General features: G+C 37.9%; 1 protein-coding gene across 2 annotated transcripts in view; it reads right to left on the bottom strand.

The window, feature by feature from the left end:
- The window catches only part of CMTM6 (CKLF like MARVEL transmembrane domain containing 6), a 59,321-nt gene that overhangs the window by 2,265 nt on the left and 32,644 nt on the right, over positions 1 to 24,412 (bottom strand). The window contains exon 1 of one of the 2 annotated variants that reach the window (XR_002890675.3): positions 613 to 718. Coding sequence is in view for 1 of the 2 variants with exons in the window: in XM_007125248.4 (XP_007125310.1) it covers positions 5,845 to 5,943 (99 nt within the window). In the remaining variant the exon portion in view is untranslated. Of the gene's footprint in view, positions 1 to 612; positions 719 to 5,844; positions 5,944 to 24,412 lie in introns of those variants that run through there. The other variant, XM_007125248.4, reaches the window with a different exon arrangement.

Below are 24,412 nucleotides of genomic sequence, written 5' to 3'. Positions count from 1 at the left end.
AAATTGACACAAGGTAAAACTCTTCACAGTCTTTTCCTATCTCTTTTACTGTGAATATTCAGATGCTTCAGAAAAATTAGTATGTTGGATTACAAGGTGCTGCCCAGGCCCTCTGAAGGTGTGTAGTAATAAAGTATATGCACAGTATTGCCTTTCTAAAATGCAGAATATTCTGAATTCTAAAAAACATTTGGTCCCTCAAGGATTTCAGATAAAAACATTTACTTATCTCTTATACTAGGCTGAACTTTGGGGTCATTTCTCCTGTCTATTCTCTACACCTAAAACAGCACCTGATATCGTAGGTGTGTTTCTGCTGAACTAAAAAGGGGAGAAACATAAGATAATCAAGTCAATTTTACCACTTCCATTAGCAATAAAGTTCATATGTGGCTTCAATGGATTTTTGTTAACAAAACTCAGTCAAATTCTAAAGACAGGTTCTAGGTTTTTAAGGCTATCATACTTATTTGCTTTTAGGCCTCTAATCAAATTACACTAAAAAATAAGTTAAAAGACAAACCACTCTCCCTTATTGTATAACCTGTCAAGTACTTTCCAAATTCCATATTTCTAAGCAAATAAAAATAAGCAAAGATAAAAGGTACTTACAATTGCAGCAAGTTCAGCCGTGGTACTGTCATGTGTCAAAGCGAAAATGATGGATGCCACCAAAAACACCAATCCTGTTCCCACAGTAATATAAAAATCCTATACATACACATAAAACATAAGGAATACAGCATGGTTAGGGTGGCTGAAAACAAATGTTTTAATTTTTAACTTTTAAAAAACTTCAGTGACTTTTTTTTCTTGACTCAAACTTACATACTTCAACTTCTAACTTTTCAATAAGCCTGGTATTTGATAAATACCCTGTAAAGAAACACTATGCACACTCTGGATAGGGCATATTCAGAGAGTACATCACAAGATAATGTTTTAATAAAAATAGTTCTCCATTATTACTTATTTGTGGAATCTAAAAAGTAAACAAATGAGTAACAAAGACCCACAGACACAGAGAATAAACTAGTGACCAGTGGGGAAAGGGAAAGGGGAGAGGCAAGACAGGGGAAGGGGATTAGGAAGTACCAACTATCATGTATAAAATAAATAAGCAACAAGGATATATATCGTACAGCACAGGAAAATCTAGCCGTTATTTGGTAACTAACTTTAAATGGAGTATAATCTATAAAAATATTGAATTGCTATGTTGTTCACCTGAAACTAATATAATATTGTAAAATCAATTATATTCTATTACAAATAAATAAAAATGAAATAAAATAAAAACAGTTCTCCAAAGGTCATGCATGTGTGTGCTTATCTTTTTCTCTAGGATGTATTAATTTTTAAAAATATTTATTTATTTATTTGGCTGCGCCGGGTCTTAGTTGCAGCACATGGGATCTTCGTTGCCGTGTGCGGGATCTTTAGTTGCCGCATGTGGGATCTAGTTCCCCGACCAGGGATCAAACCCGGGTCCCCTGCATTGGGAACATGGAGTCTTAGCCACTGGACCACCAGGGAAGTCCCCTCTCTAGGACATATTAAGATCAAAGCCAAATGATTTATTAAATCCCACATTATTTCCAGCAAAGAACAGCATTTTTCTTCCCTTTCAACATAATCCATGCTAGGATGGCCTCTCTGAGAGTACTTCAGTGCTTTTAAAGCACTTTGGAAAAGAGAGACTCAAAAAGGATCACCCATCATTAACTAAAGACACTTAGGCTTTCTTGGAATAGCACGTTGTTTTCAATTGTGCCAAGTGGGTAATCCAACGTGAGCTTGTATGATGAGATTATCTACTACATAAAAGCATCCACATCTCATCATAATGCAGCTTACAGCAATGGAATTCTTCATGGTTTCCAAATGCTCTCTCAGGCATCACCTCATGAGGCTCGCTCTCAAATGCCAACTGAAAACAGTGCTTGACATACATACTTGATTCAGAGGAGAAACTGGAAAAATGATAGCCACTCCAAAGTGTTTTAAGTCTGATACTTTTTGAGTTTTCTGAAATGCAATCTCCACTAAACCTAATATCAGTAAAACTACCCAAAACAGAGTTCACTATTTTGTTGGTTCACTTAACACTTATAAGAAATTTCAGAGATTTCCTCTTTGCTTCTAAAAGAGGTGTTTTTCTGCAGCACTTTCTCTTTTTTTCTATTCCTTTGAACTGAATATTATTTAAATCTGTTACATATAAATATAAAACTCTATTTACTAATATCTGGAATACACTCACGGAGGTATTTAAACAAGACAATCATTTTGAGACAGAATAATGTAGTATTCAATAAACATGGGTTCTAGAGCGAGACAACCTGAGTTCACATTCCAGTAATATTACTTCTTAGCTACATGATTGAATTAGTTACCTAACATCTGTGTGCCTTTGTTTCTTCATCTGCAAAATGAGAGTAGTAACAATATCGTATTCATAGGTGATTCTACAGATTAGAGTTAATCCATGGAAAGTGCTCAGATCAGTGCCAGAAACACAATAAATGTTCCATAAACATTGGCTATTGTTATTCTTGATACAATGGGACCCGCAAGAGCATGGGATAGAAAAGATTCTCTTTCCAAAAAGATTACTGTTCCTCCCTAGACACTACCACCACCACACACTCAAAACATTTTCTCTAAAACAGAAAACTCCTTACATAAAGATTTTTTTAATTTAAGTATATTAATAAGCAGACAGTAAAAGTAATTTTTAAACCATTCAAACAAACATGACTTCCTTACGGTATTAGGTGAAAAGTAGAACATACATACTCTACAATTACAACTATGTTTAAAACTTTCTATAAGACCCAAAAGACATACAGTAAAATATTTACAAAAGCTATTTTAGGATGAAATGACTAATTTTTCTTTTTTTCCTCAGTATTTTAAAATTAGTATTTACTCTAAAATAACTTTTAAATGCTCAAGTTTGATGTAATAAGTGCTTTACATTTTGGTTAGTTTGACCATTATACTAAACTGGAAAATATTATATTGTTTCTTGTCAAAAAGATCAATGTTCTTAAACAATACAGATGCAGCACTAAAAAACTATAAACATTTCTAAAAATATTTTTATGGAAACTAGTGCTATTTTGCTGTTGAGATAAGAAATGAAAAAAATATTTTCAATCTTTAATGTTTAAAATATAAATTTACACATTCAAGCTACAAATCAACCAGCTCAGATGCTAGTGAATTTTTCCGTTGTCCAAATCTTATCACATACTAATCTGTAAAAAGGAAGACTTTTCAAAGATTAAAAATATAATAAAAATTCTAAGATATTCTCTGCATCCTCTTCTTAATACGTATTTCATAAAACAAATGGGTTCTGTTGTCATTGCTATACAAAGACTCTTGTGGTGACGATATTTGCCATGATAGCATCTAAAGTTACTAGGGCAGTGGTTCTAGCAGCATTCTGCCTAGGCCACATGATAGACTGCAGAGTGTGAGAACTTTCCTGGGTTCAAATCTGTTTATTTTTACCCTCACTGTGTAACTTTGGACAAGTTACTTAACCACTCTCAACCTAAGTTTCTTCAACAGAAAAATGGAGCATTGAGGTGTGAAGATTCTAAATCACAGCACATAAAGTGCCTGGCACACAGTAAACACTGACAGCAGCTATTATCGGGTAAGATAATGGGAACTGTCATATATTGGCCATGCCAAGAACTGCATATATGTATTCATCAAAGGCTTAATGGATTTGATTCAGACTCTACCTGTTTTTCAGTTATTTTTTTTAGTTGTTTGGTATCAACTTTTTGTTTTTTAATTTTTCAAACTTAAAAGAATCATTATATAGATACATATTTTTTAAAAAAATTGAAGTACAGTTGATTTACAATATTATGTTAATTTCAGGTGTATGACATAGTGATTCAATGTTTTTGTAGATTATACTCCATTTAAAGTTAGTATAAAGTATTGACTATATTCCCCATGCTGTACAGTATATCCTTATAGCGTATTTATTTTATACATAGTAGTTTGTACCTCTTAATCTTCTGTCCCTATATTGCCCCTCCCCCTCCCCTTTCTCCACTGGTAACCATGAGTTTGTTCTCTATATCTGTGAACCTATTTCAGTTTTGTTATATTCTTTCATTTGTTTTATTTTTTAGATTCCACATGTAAGTGGTGACATATAATATTTGTCTTTCTCTGACTTATTTCACTAAGTATAATACCCTCCAGATTGATCCATGTTGTTGCAAATGGCAAAATTTTATTCTTTTTTATGGCTGAGAAATATTTTATTATCTATATAAATATTCATAGCTATATAAATATTCATATATATACACCTACTCTATATCTTCTTTTTTTTTTTTTTTTTTGGTGGTATGGGGGCCTTCCCCTGGCTCTTCTGCTCACATCACAATTTTTTAAAAAATGGGCTCCCTCACCCATTTAAGTCTATATAATTTTCATAATTTAAATAGTTGCAGAAGATAATTTCCAGCATATTATAAATACTGAGCTTTTAAACCACCAGTCACTCTTAAATATATCTAATGGGATCTGAATACTGTAACATTCTGACATACCACCTAATTAAAACATAAATAAGCTTTTTTTTTAATAGCTGGTAATTTTAGGACATGCTTTCTTTCCCCCCACGAACTCAACATTTCCTCAACTTTATTTTATTTTATTTTATTTACTTTATTTTACTTCCCCCACAGGATTTTTTATACTAGAGAGTCTTTTACTGATTCACCCTATCATACTCTTCTGCAACAAAAATATGATTACACACAAGCATAAGGCTTTTTTTCTCTTCAACTGGTTCATGTATCCATGACTAAATATTACTTATTGCTAGAATGCATCAAGGTTCAGCATTAATTTTATTGTTTTGTTTTTACACGTGTGAGTACTAAGAAACCGTGTTCACATAAATAGGTAGATATGTTATAGCCATCTAATTCTCTGAACTCCTTTGGAGTTGTTCTATCATAAAAAGCAGTTTTAATGATCTATTAGCTGACAGTTCAATTAATTACAACCTCAATTTTCTTATGAACAAAGCATTAATTGGAAATCAGCTGACTAGTAACAGGACTTGTTAACCAGTTGTTAGTTGTTCATGTTCACAGCACTGGCTCAATTAAGTCCATGATCCTTGATTTGCAATTCTGAAGTCCAAAAAGCAACAAAAACTCGAAGTTTCATGATTTACTTGACTCAAAATTGACACAAGGTAAAACTCTTCACAGTCTTTTCCTATCTCTTTTACTGTGAATATTCAGATGCTTCAGAAAAATTAGTATGTTGGATTACAAGGTGCTGCCCAGGCCCTCTGAAGGTGTGTAGTAATAAAGTATATGCACAGTATTGCCTTTCTAAAATGCAGAATATTCTGAATTCTAAAAAACATTTGGTCCCTCAAGGATTTCAGATAAAAACATTTACTTATCTCTTATACTAGGCTGAACTTTGGGGTCATTTCTCCTGTCTATTCTCTACACCTAAAACAGCACCTGATATTGTAGGTGTGTTTCTGCTGAACTAAAAAGGGGAGAAACATAAGATAATCAAGTCAATTTTACCACTTCCATTAGCAATAAAGTTCATATGTGGCTTCAATGGATTTTTGTTAACAAAACTCAGTCAAATTCTAAAGACAGGTTCTAGGTTTTTAAGGCTATCATACTTATTTGCTTTTAGGCCTCTAATCAAATTACACTAAAAAATAAGTTAAAAGACAAACCACTCTCCCTTATTGTATAACCTGTCAAGTACTTTCCAAATTCCATATTTCTAAGCAAATAAAAATAAGCAAAGATAAAAGGTACTTACAATTGCAGCAAGTTCAGCCGTGGTACTGTCATGTGTCAAAGCGAAAATGATGGATGCCACCAAAAACACCAATCCTGTTCCCACAGTAATATAAAAATCCTATACATACACATAAAACATAAGGAATACAGCATGGTTAGGGTGGCTGAAAACAAATGTTTTAATTTTTAACTTTTAAAAAACTTCAGTGACTTTTTTTTCTTGACTCAAACTTACATACTTCAACTTCTAACTTTTCAATAAGCCTGGTATTTGATAAATACCCTGTAAAGAAACACTATGCACACTCTGGATAGGGCATATTCAGAGAGTACATCACAAGATAATGTTTTAATAAAAATAGTTCTCCATTATTACTTATTTGTGGAATCTAAAAAGTAAACAAATGAGTAACAAAGACCCACAGACACAGAGAATAAACTAGTGACCAGTGGGGAAAGGGAAAGGGGAGAGGCAAGACAGGGGAAGGGGATTAGGAAGTACCAACTATCATGTATAAAATAAATAAGCAACAAGGATATATATCGTACAGCACAGGAAAATCTAGCCGTTATTTGGTAACTAACTTTAAATGGAGTATAATCTATAAAAATATTGAATTGCTATGTTGTTCACCTGAAACTAATATAATATTGTAAAATCAATTATATTCTATTACAAATAAATAAAAATGAAATAAAATAAAAACAGTTCTCCAAAGGTCATGCATGTGTGTGCTTATCTTTTTCTCTAGGATGTATTAATTTTTAAAAATATTTATTTATTTATTTGGCTGCGCCGGGTCTTAGTTGCAGCACATGGGATCTTCGTTGCCGTGTGCGGGATCTTTAGTTGCCGCATGTGGGATCTAGTTCCCCGACCAGGGATCAAACCCGGGTCCCCTGCATTGGGAACATGGAGTCTTAGCCACTGGACCACCAGGGAAGTCCCCTCTCTAGGACATATTAAGATCAAAGCCAAATGATTTATTAAATCCCACATTATTTCCAGCAAAGAACAGCATTTTTCTTCCCTTTCAACATAATCCATGCTAGGATGGCCTCTCTGAGAGTACTTCAGTGCTTTTAAAGCACTTTGGAAAAGAGAGACTCAAAAAGGATCACCCATCATTAACTAAAGACACTTAGGCTTTCTTGGAATAGCACGTTGTTTTCAATTGTGCCAAGTGGGTAATCCAACGTGAGCTTGTATGATGAGATTATCTACTACATAAAAGCATCCACATCTCATCATAATGCAGCTTACAGCAATGGAATTCTTCATGGTTTCCAAATGCTCTCTCAGGCATCACCTCATGAGGCTCGCTCTCAAATGCCAACTGAAAACAGTGCTTGACATACATACTTGATTCAGAGGAGAAACTGGAAAAATGATAGCCACTCCAAAGTGTTTTAAGTCTGATACTTTTTGAGTTTTCTGAAATGCAATCTCCACTAAACCTAATATCAGTAAAACTACCCAAAACAGAGTTCACTATTTTGTTGGTTCACTTAACACTTATAAGAAATTTCAGAGATTTCCTCTTTGCTTCTAAAAGAGGTGTTTTTCTGCAGCACTTTCTCTTTTTTTCTATTCCTTTGAACTGAATATTATTTAAATCTGTTACATATAAATATAAAACTCTATTTACTAATATCTGGAATACACTCACGGAGGTATTTAAACAAGACAATCATTTTGAGACAGAATAATGTAGTATTCAATAAACATGGGTTCTAGAGCGAGACAACCTGAGTTCACATTCCAGTAATATTACTTCTTAGCTACATGATTGAATTAGTTACCTAACATCTGTGTGCCTTTGTTTCTTCATCTGCAAATGAAAAAGCAAAGGAACCACTCCCAATTAAAAGATCAAGAGAATTCCCCTGAAAGAACAAAAAACAAAACAGACCTCTTCAGTCTTAATAGACATCAAGTTCAAAAAGGAGATAATGAAAACACTGAAGTAGTTAAGGAGTATTGACAGAAATGCAAATTACTATAAAAAGAAACTAGAAACTATAAAAAGGAACCAAGAAAAAGTAGAGAACTCATTCACTGAGATGAAAGTTGAGCTAAAGGCAATGAATAGTAGAACGAGTAATGCAGAACAAGTGACCTGGAAGATAGAATAATGGAAATCACCCAATCAGAACAGCAGACAGAAAGGCAAATGAAAAAAAAATGAAAGCAACATAAGAGACCTGTGGGATAATACAAAGCATGCCAATCTACGCATAACCGGGATCCTAGAAGGAGAAGAAGAGAAAAGGGAATTGAAGATGTTATGGCTCAAAACTTCCCAAACCTAAAGAAGGTAATAGATATCCTGGTACAGGAAGCACAGAGGGTCCAAAACAAGATAAACCCAATCAGACCTACACCAAGACATATATCTCTACAGAAATGTTGCAGGCCAGGGACTTCCCTGGTGGTCCAATGGTAAAGAATCTGCCTTCCAATGCAGGCTCTCTAGGACATATTAAGATCAAAGCCAAATGATTTATTAAATCCCACATTATTTCCAGCAAAGAACAGCATTTTTCTTCCCTTTCAACATAATCCATGCTAGGATGGCCTCTCTGAGAGTACTTCAGTGCTTTTAAAGCACTTTGGAAAAGAGAGACTCAAAAAGGATCACCCATCATTAACTAAAGACACTTAGGCTTTCTTGGAATAGCACGTTGTTTTCAATTGTGCCAAGTGGGTAATCCAACGTGAGCTTGTATGATGAGATTATCTACTACATAAAAGCATCCACATCTCATCATAATGCAGCTTACAGCAATGGAATTCTTCATGGTTTCCAAATGCTCTCTCAGGCATCACCTCATGAGGCTCGCTCTCAAATGCCAACTGAAAACAGTGCTTGACATACATACTTGATTCAGAGGAGAAACTGGAAAAATGATAGCCACTCCAAAGTGTTTTAAGTCTGATACTTTTTGAGTTTTCTGAAATGCAATCTCCACTAAACCTAATATCAGTAAAACTACCCAAAACAGAGTTCACTATTTTGTTGGTTCACTTAACACTTATAAGAAATTTCAGAGATTTCCTCTTTGCTTCTAAAAGAGGTGTTTTTCTGCAGCACTTTCTCTTTTTTTCTATTCCTTTGAACTGAATATTATTTAAATCTGTTACATATAAATATAAAACTCTATTTACTAATATCTGGAATACACTCACGGAGGTATTTAAACAAGACAATCATTTTGAGACAGAATAATGTAGTATTCAATAAACATGGGTTCTAGAGCGAGACAACCTGAGTTCACATTCCAGTAATATTACTTCTTAGCTACATGATTGAATTAGTTACCTAACATCTGTGTGCCTTTGTTTCTTCATCTGCAAAATGAGAGTAGTAACAATATCGTATTCATAGGTGATTCTACAGATTAGAGTTAATCCATGGAAAGTGCTCAGATCAGTGCCAGAAACACAATAAATGTTCCATAAACATTGGCTATTGTTATTCTTGATACAATGGGACCCGCAAGAGCATGGGATAGAAAAGATTCTCTTTCCAAAAAGATTACTGTTCCTCCCTAGACACTACCACCACCACACACTCAAAACATTTTCTCTAAAACAGAAAACTCCTTACATAAAGATTTTTTTAATTTAAGTATATTAATAAGCAGACAGTAAAAGTAATTTTTAAACCATTCAAACAAACATGACTTCCTTACGGTATTAGGTGAAAAGTAGAACATACATACTCTACAATTACAACTATGTTTAAAACTTTCTATAAGACCCAAAAGACATACAGTAAAATATTTACAAAAGCTATTTTAGGATGAAATGACTAATTTTTCTTTTTTTCCTCAGTATTTTAAAATTAGTATTTACTCTAAAATAACTTTTAAATGCTCAAGTTTGATGTAATAAGTGCTTTACATTTTGGTTAGTTTGACCATTATACTAAACTGGAAAATATTATATTGTTTCTTGTCAAAAAGATCAATGTTCTTAAACAATACAGATGCAGCACTAAAAAACTATAAACATTTCTAAAAATATTTTTATGGAAACTAGTGCTATTTTGCTGTTGAGATAAGAAATGAAAAAAATATTTTCAATCTTTAATGTTTAAAATATAAATTTACACATTCAAGCTACAAATCAACCAGCTCAGATGCTAGTGAATTTTTCCGTTGTCCAAATCTTATCACATACTAATCTGTAAAAAGGAAGACTTTTCAAAGATTAAAAATATAATAAAAATTCTAAGATATTCTCTGCATCCTCTTCTTAATACGTATTTCATAAAACAAATGGGTTCTGTTGTCATTGCTATACAAAGACTCTTGTGGTGACGATATTTGCCATGATAGCATCTAAAGTTACTAGGGCAGTGGTTCTAGCAGCATTCTGCCTAGGCCACATGATAGACTGCAGAGTGTGAGAACTTTCCTGGGTTCAAATCTGTTTATTTTTACCCTCACTGTGTAACTTTGGACAAGTTACTTAACCACTCTCAACCTAAGTTTCTTCAACAGAAAAATGGAGCATTGAGGTGTGAAGATTCTAAATCACAGCACATAAAGTGCCTGGCACACAGTAAACACTGACAGCAGCTATTATCGGGTAAGATAATGGGAACTGTCATATATTGGCCATGCCAAGAACTGCATGTATGTATTCATCAAAGGCTTAATGGATTTGATTCAGACTCTACCTGTTTTTCAGTTATTTTTTTTAGTTGTTTGGTATCAACTTTTTGTTTTTTAATTTTTCAAACTTAAAAGAATCATTATATAGATACATATTTTTTATTAAAGTACAGTTGATTTACAATATTGTGTTAGCTTCAGGTGTACAGCAAAGTGATTCAGTTATATTTTTTCAGATTATATTCATTATAGGTTATTACAAGATATTGAATATTGTTCCTTGTGCTACAAAGTAAAACCTTTTTGCTTATCTATTTTATGTATAGTAGTTTGTATCTGTTAATCCCACACCCCTAATTTGTCCCCTCCTCCCTTCCCTCTCCACTTTGGTAACCATAAGTTTGTTTTCTATGTCTGTTAAGTCTGTTTCTGTTTTGTATACAGATTCTTTTGTATTATTTTTAAGATTCCACATATAAGTGATATCATATAGTATTTGTCTTTCTCTGACTTACGTCACTAAGTTTAATATTCTCTAGGTCCAGTAACTAACATGTTACTGCAAATGGCAATATTTCATGCTTATAGAATTAAAAGAAGGGAATAGGAGCTCCAATCAAGACAGCAGAGGAGAAGGACATGGAACTCACCTCCTCCCACAAATACACCAAAAATACCCCTACAAATGGAACAGTTCTCACAGAACACCTACTGAACACCAGCAGAAGACCTCAAACACCTGAAAGGACAGGAAAAATCTCCATGTGACCAGGTAGGACGAAAGGGAAAAAAAAAAAAGGGAAAGCAGGATGGGATCTGTGGCCATGGGAGGGAGCTGGAAAAAGGAAAGGTTCCTGCACCCTGGGATGCCTCCTCACTGGCAGGGAGATCAACCAGGACAGAAAGGGAGCTTCAGAGGTACAGAGGAGAGTGCAACAACCGGTCTGTGGCAGGCAGAACAGAGACCTGCACAGACAGCCGTGCCACCGCCCTGCACATCCCAGCCTGAGACGCACATCTGCTGGTACAGGCAGGGGCTGGGTGCTGAAACTCAGAGTTTAGAGGACAGAACAGGGAGAGGGCTGCTGTTGGCTGTGTGGAAACAGCCTGAAGGGGCTGGAATGTGGTGTGGTCGCAACCGGGGATATTTGCAGAAGAAGCCCAGGCCCGTCAAGTGAAGTGCCATCGTTAAGTGGCGCACAAGGAGGCAATGGAGGCCGCCATAGCAGCCTCTTTCTCACGTGCCAGCCCCCACCTTGGCAGGCTCTACGCGAGCGCACCCCAGCCACCGCCTTGGGGGCTCCTGCCTTGACAGGCTCCGGCGAACCAGCCGCTGCCTCGGCGGGCTCCAGGGGCAAACACCAGTGGGTTGCCCACACACAGAGGCAGAGCTGAAACCACAGCTGGACCCCAGCGGCCATGTAACTTAGGAGGTAGGGCTGAAATCTCTCCCTGCAGCTGTGCAAGCCGCAGACTTACACCTCCGCTGCCAGCCATGTAAATTCAGCACCTGCACGACATCTAAGGGACAACAGGTCCTCCCATGGCTGGGACAGATCTGGCCTTAGCAGCTGTGGGCTTTGTGGGCACATCCATGTGGGGACTGGGCCGGGCCAGGGTCTGAGCTGCCTCCATAGCCCCCACAGCAGGTCCAGGTGCACAACTACTGTAGTCCTAGAACCTGACTTCAGTGGATCTGCGCTGGTGGCCTTGTGAAAACAAGGCCAGAGGGACACCAGGGCTGACTGATGGCATTCCCAAGGTTGAGACAGGGGCAAGGGCAGTGCCAACAACAGTGTACTCTGTGAGCCCGCACAACGGGTGACAGGTGAGCACACTCACCTGTGAACAGCTCTAGCAGAGGAATAGTCAGTGGCTCCTCTCCCAATGGGAGCACGCCAATACCACCTACCTTGCACCATCACTCAGAAATGCATCTGGGGGCTTCTACTCCAACAACTAGGGAACAAACCCAGCCCCTGATAGAGCAGTGAAAACCAGAGAGCAAGGAGGAGGCCTCACTCAATATCCAGTGCAGTTTCTGGTCACCACAACACCAGTCACACCTCCTAGCAAGGGGATAACAACAGCCAGCATACACTGAGGAAAGAGGTGGCAGGCATCCAAGCTAAAAACAGCCCTCGCACCAAAAAATATCAAACCCACAAAGGCTACACAGGAACACTCCCACATAAAAACAGCCCTCCAAACCACAGTAGATAATTGTTTGTCCTCAACTCATAAAGCAAGAGAAATATAAGTAAAATGAAAAAGCAGAGGAACCACTCCCAATTAAAAGATCAAGAGAATTCCCCTGAAAGAACAAAAAACAAAACAGACCTCTTCAGTCTTAATAGACATCAAGTTCAAAAAGGAGATAATGAAAACACTGAAGTAGTTAAGGAGTATTGACAGAAATGCAAATTACTATAAAAAGAAACTAGAAACTATAAAAAGGAACCAAGAAAAAGTAGAGAACTCATTCACTGAGATGAAAGTTGAGCTAAAGGCAATGAATAGTAGAACGAGTAATGCAGAACAAGTGACCTGGAAGATAGAATAATGGAAATCACCCAATCAGAACAGCAGACAGAAAGGCAAATGAAAAAAAAATGAAAGCAACATAAGAGACCTGTGGGATAATACAAAGCATGCCAATCTACGCATAACCGGGATCCTAGAAGGAGAAGAAGAGAAAAGGGAATTGAAGATGTTATGGCTCAAAACTTCCCAAACCTAAAGAAGGTAATAGATATCCTGGTACAGGAAGCACAGAGGGTCCAAAACAAGATAAACCCAATCAGACCTACACCAAGACATATATCTCTACAGAAATGTTGCAGGCCAGGGACTTCCCTGGTGGTCCAATGGTAAAGAATCTGCCTTCCAATGCAGGGGACACAGGTTCAATCCCAGGTTGGGGAACTAAGATCCCACATGCTGTGGGGCAACTAAGTCCACCCACCACAACTACTGAGCCCGTGGTGCACCTCAACTAGAGAAAGAAAACTTGCACACCACAACTAGAAGGAAGCCCATGCACTGCAACGAAGAGCCCACACGCTACAACAAAAGAAGATCCTGCATGCCACAACGAAGATCACACATGCCACAACGAAGACCCAATGTAGCCCCCCCCCGCCCCCCCAAATAAAGATGCCTATGGAAAAAAACAAAGAAATGTTGCAGGCCAGAAGGCAGTGGCAAGATACATTCAAAGTCCTGAGAGGGAAAAATCTGCAACCTAGGATACTCTACCTAGCAAGATTATCATTTAGAATAGAAGGAGAGATAAAGAATTTCTCAGACAAGCCTATTCCTTTGAACTGAATATTATTTAAATCTGTTACATATAAATATAAAACTCTATTTACTAATATCTGGAATACACTCACGGAGGTATTTAAACAAGACAATCATTTTGAGACAGAATAATGTAGTATTCAATAAACATGGGTTCTAGAGCGAGACAACCTGAGTTCACATTCCAGTAATATTACTTCTTAGCTACATGATTGAATTAGTTACCTAACATCTGTGTGCCTTTGTTTCTTCATCTGCAAAATGAGAGTAGTAACAATATCGTATTCATAGGTGATTCTACAGATTAGAGTTAATCCATGGAAAGTGCTCAGATCAGTGCCAGAAACACAATAAATGTTCCATAAACATTGGCTATTGTTATTCTTGATACAATGGGACCCGCAAGAGCATGGGATAGAAAAGATTCTCTTTCCAAAAAGATTACTGTTCCTCCCTAGACACTACCACCACCACACACTCAAAACATTTTCTCTAAAACAGAAAACTCCTTACATAAAGATTTTTTTAATTTAAGTATATTAATAAGCAGACAGTAAAAGTAATTTTTAAACCATTCAAACAAACATGACTTCCTTACGGTATTAGGTGAAAAGTAGAACATACATACTCTACAATTACAACTATGTTTAAAACTTTCTATAAGACCCAAAAGACATACAGTAAAATATTTACAAAAGCTATTTTAGGATGAAATGACTAATTTTTCTTTTTTTCCTCAGTATTTTAAAATTAGTATTTACTCTAAAATAACTTTTAAATGCTCAAGTTTGATGTAATAAGTGCTTTACATTTTGGTTAGTTTGACCATTATACTAAACTGGAAAATATTATATTGTTTCTTGTCAAAAAGATCAATGTTCTTAAACAATACAGATGCAGCACTAAAAAACTATAAACATTTCTAAAAATATTTTTATGGAAACTAGTGCTATTTTGCTGTTGAGATAAGAAATGAAAAAAATATTTTCAATCTTTAATGTTTAAAATATAAATTTACACATTCAAGCTACAAATCAACCAGCTCAGATGCTAGTGAATTTTTCCGTTGTCCAAATCTTATCACATACTAATCTGTAAAAAGGAAGACTTTTCAAAGATTAAAAATATAATAAAAATTCTAAGATATTCTCTGCATCCTCTTCTTAATACGTATTTCATAAAACAAATGGGTTCTGTTGTCATTGCTATACAAAGACTCTTGTGGTGACGATATTTGCCATGATAGCATCTAAAGTTACTAGGGCAGTGGTTCTAGCAGCATTCTGCCTAGGCCACATGATAGACTGCAGAGTGTGAGAACTTTCCTGGGTTCAAATCTGTTTATTTTTACCCTCACTGTGTAACTTTGGACAAGTTACTTAACCACTCTCAACCTAAGTTTCTTCAACAGAAAAATGGAGCATTGAGGTGTGAAGATTCTAAATCACAGCACATAAAGTGCCTGGCACACAGTAAACACTGACAGCAGCTATTATCGGGTAAGATAATGGGAACTGTCATATATTGGCCATGCCAAGAACTGCATGTATGTATTCATCAAAGGCTTAATGGATTTGATTCAGACTCTACCTGTTTTTCAGTTATTTTTTTTAGTTGTTTGGTATCAACTTTTTGTTTTTTAATTTTTCAAACTTAAAAGAATCATTATATAGATACATATTTTTTATTAAAGTACAGTTGATTTACAATATTGTGTTAGCTTCAGGTGTACAGCAAAGTGATTCAGTTATATTTTTTCAGATTATATTCATTATAGGTTATTACAAGATATTGAATATTGTTCCTTGTGCTACAAAGTAAAACCTTTTTGCTTATCTATTTTATGTATAGTAGTTTGTATCTGTTAATCCCACACCCCTAATTTGTCCCCTCCTCCCTTCCCTCTCCACTTTGGTAACCATAAGTTTGTTTTCTATGTCTGTTAAGTCTGTTTCTGTTTTGTATACAGATTCTTTTGTATTATTTTTAAGATTCCACATATAAGTGATATCATATAGTATTTGTCTTTCTCTGACTTACTTCACTAAGTTTAATATTCTCTAGGTCCAGTAACTAACATGTTACTGCAAATGGCAATATTTCATGCTTATAGAATTAAAAGAAGGGAATAGGAGCTCCAATCAAGACAGCAGAGGAGAAGGACATGGAACTCACCTCCTCCCACAAATACACCAAAAATACCCCTACAAATGGAACAGTTCTCACAGAACACCTACTGAACACCAGCAGAAGACCTCAAACACCTGAAGGTCTTCTCTAAATAGAAAAGAAGAATCTATAGAAAAGAGAAAATCCTAATCAGAAAGTAAATCACTTAAGTAAGCTCGTATACACATTTAAAAAAAGAAAAATTTCTATGGAAGTGATGATAACCACAATGAACAGCAAAAGGAAGAACATGAAGATGTAAAAGACATCAAAATCATCAAATGTGGGGGGGGACAGTAAGAAAATGTAATGTTTTTTTCCTAGAATGTGTTCGAACCTATAAGATTACCAGTCTAAAGCAAGTGGGAAGGGTTAATATACCAGAAAAACAGGGCAACCACAAATCAAAAACACACAATAGGTTCACAAACACCAAAAAGAAGAGAACATAAGCATAATACCAAAGAAAGCCTTCAAACCACAAAACGAAAAAGAAAAAGGGACAAAGAAGAAATATAAAATCAATGGGAAAACAAGGTTTAAAATGCAGGAAAAATCTCCATGTGACCAGGTAGGACGAAAGGGAAAAAAAAAAAAGGGAAAGCAGGATGGGATCTGTGGCCATGGGAGGGAGCTGGAAAAAGGAAAGGTTCCTGCACCCTGGGATGCCTCCTCACTGGCAGGGAGATCAACCAGGACAGAAAGGGAGCTTCAGAGGTACAGAGGAGAGTGCAACAACCGGTCTGTGGCAGGCAGAACAGAGACCTGCACAGACAGCCGTGCCACCGCCCTGCACATCCCAGCCTGAGACGCACATCTGCTGGTACAGGCAGGGGCTGGGTGCTGAAACTCAGAGTTTAGAGGACAGAACAGGGAGAGGGCTGCTGTTGGCTGTGTGGAAACAGCCTGAAGGGGCTGGAATGTGGTGTGGTCGCAACCGGGGATATTTGCAGAAGAAGCCCAGGCCCGTCAAGTGAAGTGCCATCGTTAAGTGGCGCACAAGGAGGCAATGGAGGCCGCCATAGCAGCCTCTTTCTCACGTGCCAGCCCCCACCTTGGCAGGCTCTACGCGAGCGCACCCCAGCCACCGCCTTGGGGGCTCCTGCCTTGACAGGCTCCGGCGAACCAGCCGCTGCCTCGGCGGGCTCCAGGGGCAAACACCAGTGGGTTGCCCACACACAGAGGCAGAGCTGAAACCACAGCTGAACCCCAGCGGCCATGTAACTTAGGAGGTAGGGCTGAAATCTCTCCCTGCAGCTGTGCAAGCCGCAGACTTACACCTCCGCTGCCAGCCATGTAAATTCAGCACCTGCACGACATCTAAGGGACAACAGGTCCTCCCATGGCTGGGACAGATCTGGCCTTAGCAGCTGTGGGCTTTGTGGGCACATCCATGTGGGGACTGGGCCGGGCCAGGGTCTGAGCTGCCTCCATAGCCCCCACAGCAGGTCCAGGTGCACAACTACTGTAGTCCTAGAACCTGACTTCAGTGGATCTGCGCTGGTGGCCTTGTGAAAACAAGGCCAGAGGGACACCAGGGCTGACTGATGGCATTCCCAAGGTTGAGACAGGGGCAAGGGCAGTGCCAACAACAGTGTACTCTGTGAGCCCGCACAACGGGTGACAGGTGAGCACACTCACCTGTGAACAGCTCTAGCAGAGGAATAGTCAGTGGCTCCTCTCCCAATGGGAGCACGCCAATACCACCTACCTTGCACCATCACTCAGAAATGCATCTGGGGGCTTCTACTCCAACAACTAGGGAACAAACCCAGCCCCTGATAGAGCAGTGAAAACCAGAGAGCAAGGAGGAGGCCTCACTCAATATCCAGTGCAGTTTCTGGTCACCACAACACCAGTCACACCTCCTAGCAAGGGGATAACAACAGCCAGCATACACTGAGGAAAGAGGTGGCAGGCATCCAAGCTAAAAACAGCCCTCGCACCAAAAAATATCAAACCCACAAAGGCTACACAGGAACACTCCCACATAAAAACAGCCCTCCAAACCACAGTAGATAATTGTTTGTCCTCAACTCATAAAGCAAGAGAAATATAAGTAAAATGAAAAAGCAGAGGAACCACTCCCAATTAAAAGATCAAGAGAATTCCCCTGAAAGAACAAAAAACAAAACAGACCTCTTCAGTCTTAATAGACATCAAGTTCAAAAAGGAGATAATGAAAACACTGAAGTAGTTAAGGAGTATTGACAGAAATGCAAATTACTATAAAAAGAAACTAGAAACTATAAAAAGGAACCAAGAAAAAGTAGAGAACTCATTCACTGAGATGAAAGTTGAGCTAAAGGCAATGAATAGTAGAACGAGTAATGCAGAACAAGTGACCTGGAAGATAGAATAATGGAAATCACCCAATCAGAACAGCAGACAGAAAGGCAAATGAAAAAAAAATGAAAGCAACATAAGAGACCTGTGGGATAATACAAAGCATGCCAATCTACGCATAACCGGGATCCTAGAAGGAGAAGAAGAGAAAAGGGAATTGAAGATGTTATGGCTCAAAACTTCCCAAACCTAAAGAAGGTAATAGATATCCTGGTACAGGAAGCACAGAGGGTCCAAAACAAGATAAACCCAATCAGACCTACACCAAGACATATATCTCTACAGAAATGTTGCAGGCCAGGGACTTCCCTGGTGGTCCAATGGTAAAGAATCTGCCTTCCAATGCAGGGGACACAGGTTCAATCCCAGGTTGGGGAACTAAGATCCCACATGCTGTGGGGCAACTAAGTCCACCCACCACAACTACTGAGCCCGTGGTGCACCTCAACTAGAGAAAGAAAACTTGCACACCACAACTAGAAGGAAGCCCATGCACTGCAACGAAGAGCCCACACGCTACAACAAAAGAAGATCCTGCATGCCACAACGAAGATCACACATGCCACAACGAAGACCCAATGTAGCCCCCCCCCGCCCCCCCAAATAAAGATGCCTATGGAAAAAAACAAAGAAATGTTGCAGGCCAGAAGGCAGTGGCAAGATACATTCAAAGTCCTGAGAGGGAAAAATCTGCAACCTAGGATACTCTACCTAGCAAGATTATCATTTAGAATAGAAGGAGAGATAAAGAATTTCTCAGACAAGCGAAAACTAAAAGAATACAGCAATACCAAACCCATCCTAAGGGAAATATTGAAAGGTCTTCTCTAAATAGAAAAGAAGAATCTATAGAAAAGAGAAAATCCTAATCAGAAAGTAAATCACTTAAGTAAGCTCGTATACACATTTAAAAAAAGAAAAATTTCTATGGAAGTGATGATAACCACAATGAACAGCAAAAGGAAGAACATGAAGATGTAAAAGACATCAAAATCATCAAATGTGGGGGGGGACAGTAAGAAAATGTAATGTTTTTTTCCTAGAATGTGTTCGAACCTATAAGATTACCAGTCTAAAGCAAGTGGGAAGGGTTAATATACCAGAAAAACAGGGCAACCACAAATCAAAAACACACAATAGGTTCACAAACACCAAAAAGAAGAGAACATAAGCATAATACCAAAGAAAGCCTTCAAACCACAAAACGAAAAAGAAAAAGGGACAAAGAAGAAATATAAAATCAATGGGAAAACAAGGTTTAAAATGGCAATAAATACGTATCTATCAATAATTACTTTAAATGTCAATGGACTAAATGCTCCAATCAAAAGACACAGAGTGGCAGACTGGATGAAACAAGAGCCTACATACACTATGTTGCCTACAAGAGACCAACTTTAGGGACTTCCCTGGTGGTGCAGTGGTTAAGAATCTGCCTGCCAATGCAGGGGACCCGGGTTCGAGCCCTGGTCCAGGAAGATACCAGATGCCGCAGAGCAACTAAGCCTGTGCGCCACAACTACTGAGCCTACGCTCTAGAGCCCGCAAAGCCACAACTACTGAGCCTGTGTGCCACAACAACTGAAGCCCACGTGCCTAGAGCCTGTGCTCTGCAACAAAAGACTGCAATGAGAAGCCCACGCACTGCAACAAAGAGTAGCCCCCGCTTGCTGCAACTAGAGAAAGCCTGTGCACAGCAACGAAGACCCAACACAGCCAAAATAAATAAATAATTTTTTTTTTTTTTAAAAGACCCACTTTAGGGCAAAGGCCACACATAGATTTAGAGTGAGGAGTTGGAAAAAGATGTTTCATGCAAATGAAAACGACAAGAAAGTGGGGGTCGCAATACTCATATCAGACAAAATAGACTTTAAAACAAAGGCTATAAAGAAAGATAAAGAACACTATATAATGATAACAGGATCAACACAAGGAGAGGATATTACACTTGTCAACATATATGTACCCAATATAGGAGCACCCAAATACATAAAACAAACACACACATAAAGGGAGAAACTGACAGGAGTACAGTAATAGTAGATTTTAACACCCCACTCACATCAATGGACAGATCTTCTACATAGAAAATCAATAAGGCAACAGAGATCCTAAGTGATACAATAGAAGAGTTAGACTTAGTTGATATTTTCAGGACATTACACCCCCCAAAAGCAGAATACACATTCTTTTCAAGTGCATATGGAACGTTCTCTAGGATTGACCACATACTAGGGCACAAAACAAGCCGCAACAAATTTAAGGGTATAGGAATTATTTCAAGCATCGTTTCTGACCACAACAGCATGAAACCAGAAATCAACAACAGAAAAAGAAACAAGAAAAAACCAATTACATGGAGACCAATGGGTCAATGGTGAAATCAAAGAAGAAATTAAAAAACACCTTGAGGCAAACGACAATGAAAACACAACCATACAAAATGTATGGGGAAATTCCCCAGTGGTCCAGTGATTAGGACTCTGTGCTCTCACTGGTGAGGGTCCGGGTTTAATCCCTGATCAGGGAAGTAAGATCCCACAAGTCGTGCAGCACAGCCAAAAAAGATAAACAAAATCTATGGGATGCAACAAAAGCAGTTCTTAGAAGGAAGTTCATAGTGACACAGGCCTTCTTTAAGACACAAGAAAAATCTCAAGTAACTTAACCCACCACCTAAAATAATCAGAAAAAGGAGAACAAATAAAACCTAAAGTCAGCAGAAGAAAGGAGATAATAATGATCAAAGAGGAAATAAATAAAATAGAGACTTAAAAAATAGAAGAAAAAAATCAATAAAGCCAATAGCTGGTTCTTTGAAAGGGTAAACAGAATTGACAAGCCTCTGGCCAGGTGCACCAGGAAGAAAAGAGACAAGACCCAAATAAGCAAAATAAGAAATGAAAGGGGAAAAATCACAACTGATACTGCAGAAATACAAAAAAACCATAAGAGAATACTATGAACAATTACAATGCCAACATATTTGACAATCTAGAAGAAATGGACAACTTTCTAGAAACATACAGCCCACCAAGATTGATTCAAGAAGAAATAATCTGAACAGACCAATCACTAGAAGTGAAACAGAATCTATAGTAAAAAACAAAACAAAACAAAACAAAAAAACCCCTACAGGGACTTCCCTGGCTGTCCAGTGGTTAAGACACCATGCTTCCAATGCAAGGGGCAAGAGCTTGATCCCTGGTCAGGGAACTAAGATCCCATATGCTGCATGGTGTGGTCAAAAAAAAAAAAAAACAACCAAAACTCCCTACAAACAAAAGTCCAGGACCAGATGACTTCACAGGCAAATTCTACCAAACATACAAAGAAGAACTTCTACCAATTCTTCTCAAACTCTTCCAAAAGACTGAAGATGAGGGAACACTCCCAAAGACATTCTATGAAGCCACCATCACTCTGATACCAAAATCAAACAAAGATACCACCAAGAAAGAAAATTACAGGCCAATATCTTTGATAAATATAGAAGCAAAAATTATCAACAAAATATTAGCAAACTAAATCCAACAACACATAAAAAAGATCATACACCATAACCAAGTGGGATTCATTCCAAGTTCACAAGGATGGTTCAACATATGCATACCAATGTAATACACATTAACAAAAGTCAAAAACCACATGGTCGGGCTTCCCTGGTGGTGCAGTGGTTAAGAATCTGCCTGCCAATGCAGGGGACACAGGTTCAATCCCTGGTCCAGGAAGATCCCACATGCCGCAGGGCAACTAAGCCCGTGTGCCACAACTACTGGGCCTGTGCTCTAGTGCCCGCGGGCCACAACTACTGAGCCCTCATGCTACAACTACTGAAGCCCATGCACCTAGAGCCTGTGCTCCACAACAAGAGAAGCCACCGCAATGAGAAGCCTGTGCACCACAACTAAGAGTAGCCCCCACTCACTGCAACTAGAGAAAGCCCACGTGCAGCAGGCTTTACAATATAGCCAAAGATAAATAAAATAAATAAATTTTAAAAAAGAAAAAAAGTAACATGATCATCTCAATAGATGAGAAAAAGCATTTGATAAAATTCAACATCCATTCATGATAAAAACTCTTACCAAAGTGGGTATACAAGGAACATATCAACGTAATAAAAGCTGTTTATGACAAACCCACAGCCAATAAATACCCAACAGTGAAAAGCTGAAAGTCTTCCCACTAAAATCTGGAACAAGGATGCCCACTCTCATTACTTCTATTCAACACAGTATTGGGAAGTCCTAGCCACAGCAATCAGACAAGAAAAAGAAATAAAAGGTATCCAAATTGGAAGGAAAGAGATAAAATTTTCACTATATGTAGGCGACATGATACTAAACATAGAAAACCCTAAGGACTCCACACAAAAACTACTAGATCTAGGGCTTCCCTGGTGGCGCAGTGGTTGAGAGTCCGCCTGCCGATGTGGGGGACACGGGTTCGTGCCCTGGTCCAGGAAGATCCCACATGCTGCGGAGCGGCTAGGCCCGTGAGCCATGGCCGCTGAGCCTGCGCATCCAGAGCCTGTGCTCCACAATGGGAGAGGCCACAACAGTGAGAGGCCTGCATACCGCAAAAAAAAAAATTAAAAAAAAAAAAAAAAAAACCTACTAGATCTAATACATGAATTCAGCAAAGTAGCAGGATACAAGATTAATATTTAGAAAACAGCTGCATTTCTTTACACTAACAATGAAATACCAGACAGGGAATGTAAAAAAACAATACCTTTTAAAATAGCACCACCATCACCACCAACAACAAAAAACCCCTAGGAATAAACCTGATTAAGGAAGTGACAGACTTACATGCTGAGAACTATAAAACATTAATAAAGGAAATTAAAGAGGATTCAAGGAAATGGAAAGATATCCCATGCTCTTGGATTGGGAGAATACTGTTAAAATGGCCATGCTACCCAAAGCAATCTACAGATTTAATGCAATTGCTATAAAATTATCCATGACATTTTTCACAGAACTAGGACAAATAATCCTAAAATTTATATGGCACCATAAAAGACCCAGAATTGCCAAAGCAATCCTTAGGAAAAAGAACAAAGCAGGAGGTATAATCCTCCTAGACTTCAGACAATACTACAAAGCTACAATAATCAAAACAACATGGTTTTGGCCCAAAAACATATGGATCAATGGAACAGAGTAGAGAGCCCAGAAATAAACCCAAACACCTATGGACAATTAATCTTCAACAAAGGAGGCAAGAATATACAATGGGGAAAAGACACTCTCTTCAGCAAGTGGTATTGGAAAAGTTGGACAGCCACATGCAAATCAATGAAGTTAGAACACACCATCACACCATACACAAAAATAAATTCAAAATGGCTTAAAGACTTAAATATGAGACATGACACCATAAAACTCCTTGAACATAGACAAAACATTCTCTGACATACGTCGTACCAATCATACCAGTCACCCAAGGCAACAGAAATAAAAGCAAAAATAAACAAATGGGACCTAATCAGACTTATAAGCTTTTGTAAAGCAAAGGAAACCATAAACAAAACAAAAAGACTACCTATGGATTGGGAGAAAATATTTGCAAATGATGTGACTGACAAGGGCTTAATTTCCAAAATATACAAACAGCTCAAACAACTCAGTAACAAAAAAAGCCCAATCAAAAAATGGTCAGAAGACCTAAACAGACATTTCTGCGAAGAAGATATACAGATGGCCAATAGGCACAAGAAAACATGCTCATCATCACTAATTATTAGAGAAATGCAAATCGAAACTACAATGAGGTACACCACCTCACACTGGTCAAAACAGCCATCATTAAAAAGTCTACAAATAATAAATGTTGGAGTAGGTGTGGAGAAAAGGGAACCCTCTTACACTGCTGGTGGGAATGTAAATTGGTATAGCCACTATGGAAAACAGTATGGAGGCTCCTCAAAAACCTAAAAATAGAGTTACCATATGATACAGCAATTCCACTCCTGGGAATATACCCAGACAAACCTTTAATTCAAAAATATACATGCACCCCAATATTCACAGCAGCACTATTTCCAATAGCCAAGACATGGAAACTACCTAAATGTCCATCAACAAATGACTGGATAAAGAAAATGTGGTGTGTGTGTGTGTGTGTGTGTGTGT

This window comes from Physeter macrocephalus, chromosome 18 (assembly GCF_002837175.3).
Source record: "Physeter macrocephalus isolate SW-GA chromosome 18, ASM283717v5, whole genome shotgun sequence".
Taxonomy (NCBI): domain Eukaryota; kingdom Metazoa; phylum Chordata; class Mammalia; order Artiodactyla; family Physeteridae; genus Physeter; species Physeter macrocephalus.
The sequence above is the reverse complement of the archived record's forward strand: the minus strand, read 5'-3'. Positions and strand labels throughout refer to the sequence as shown.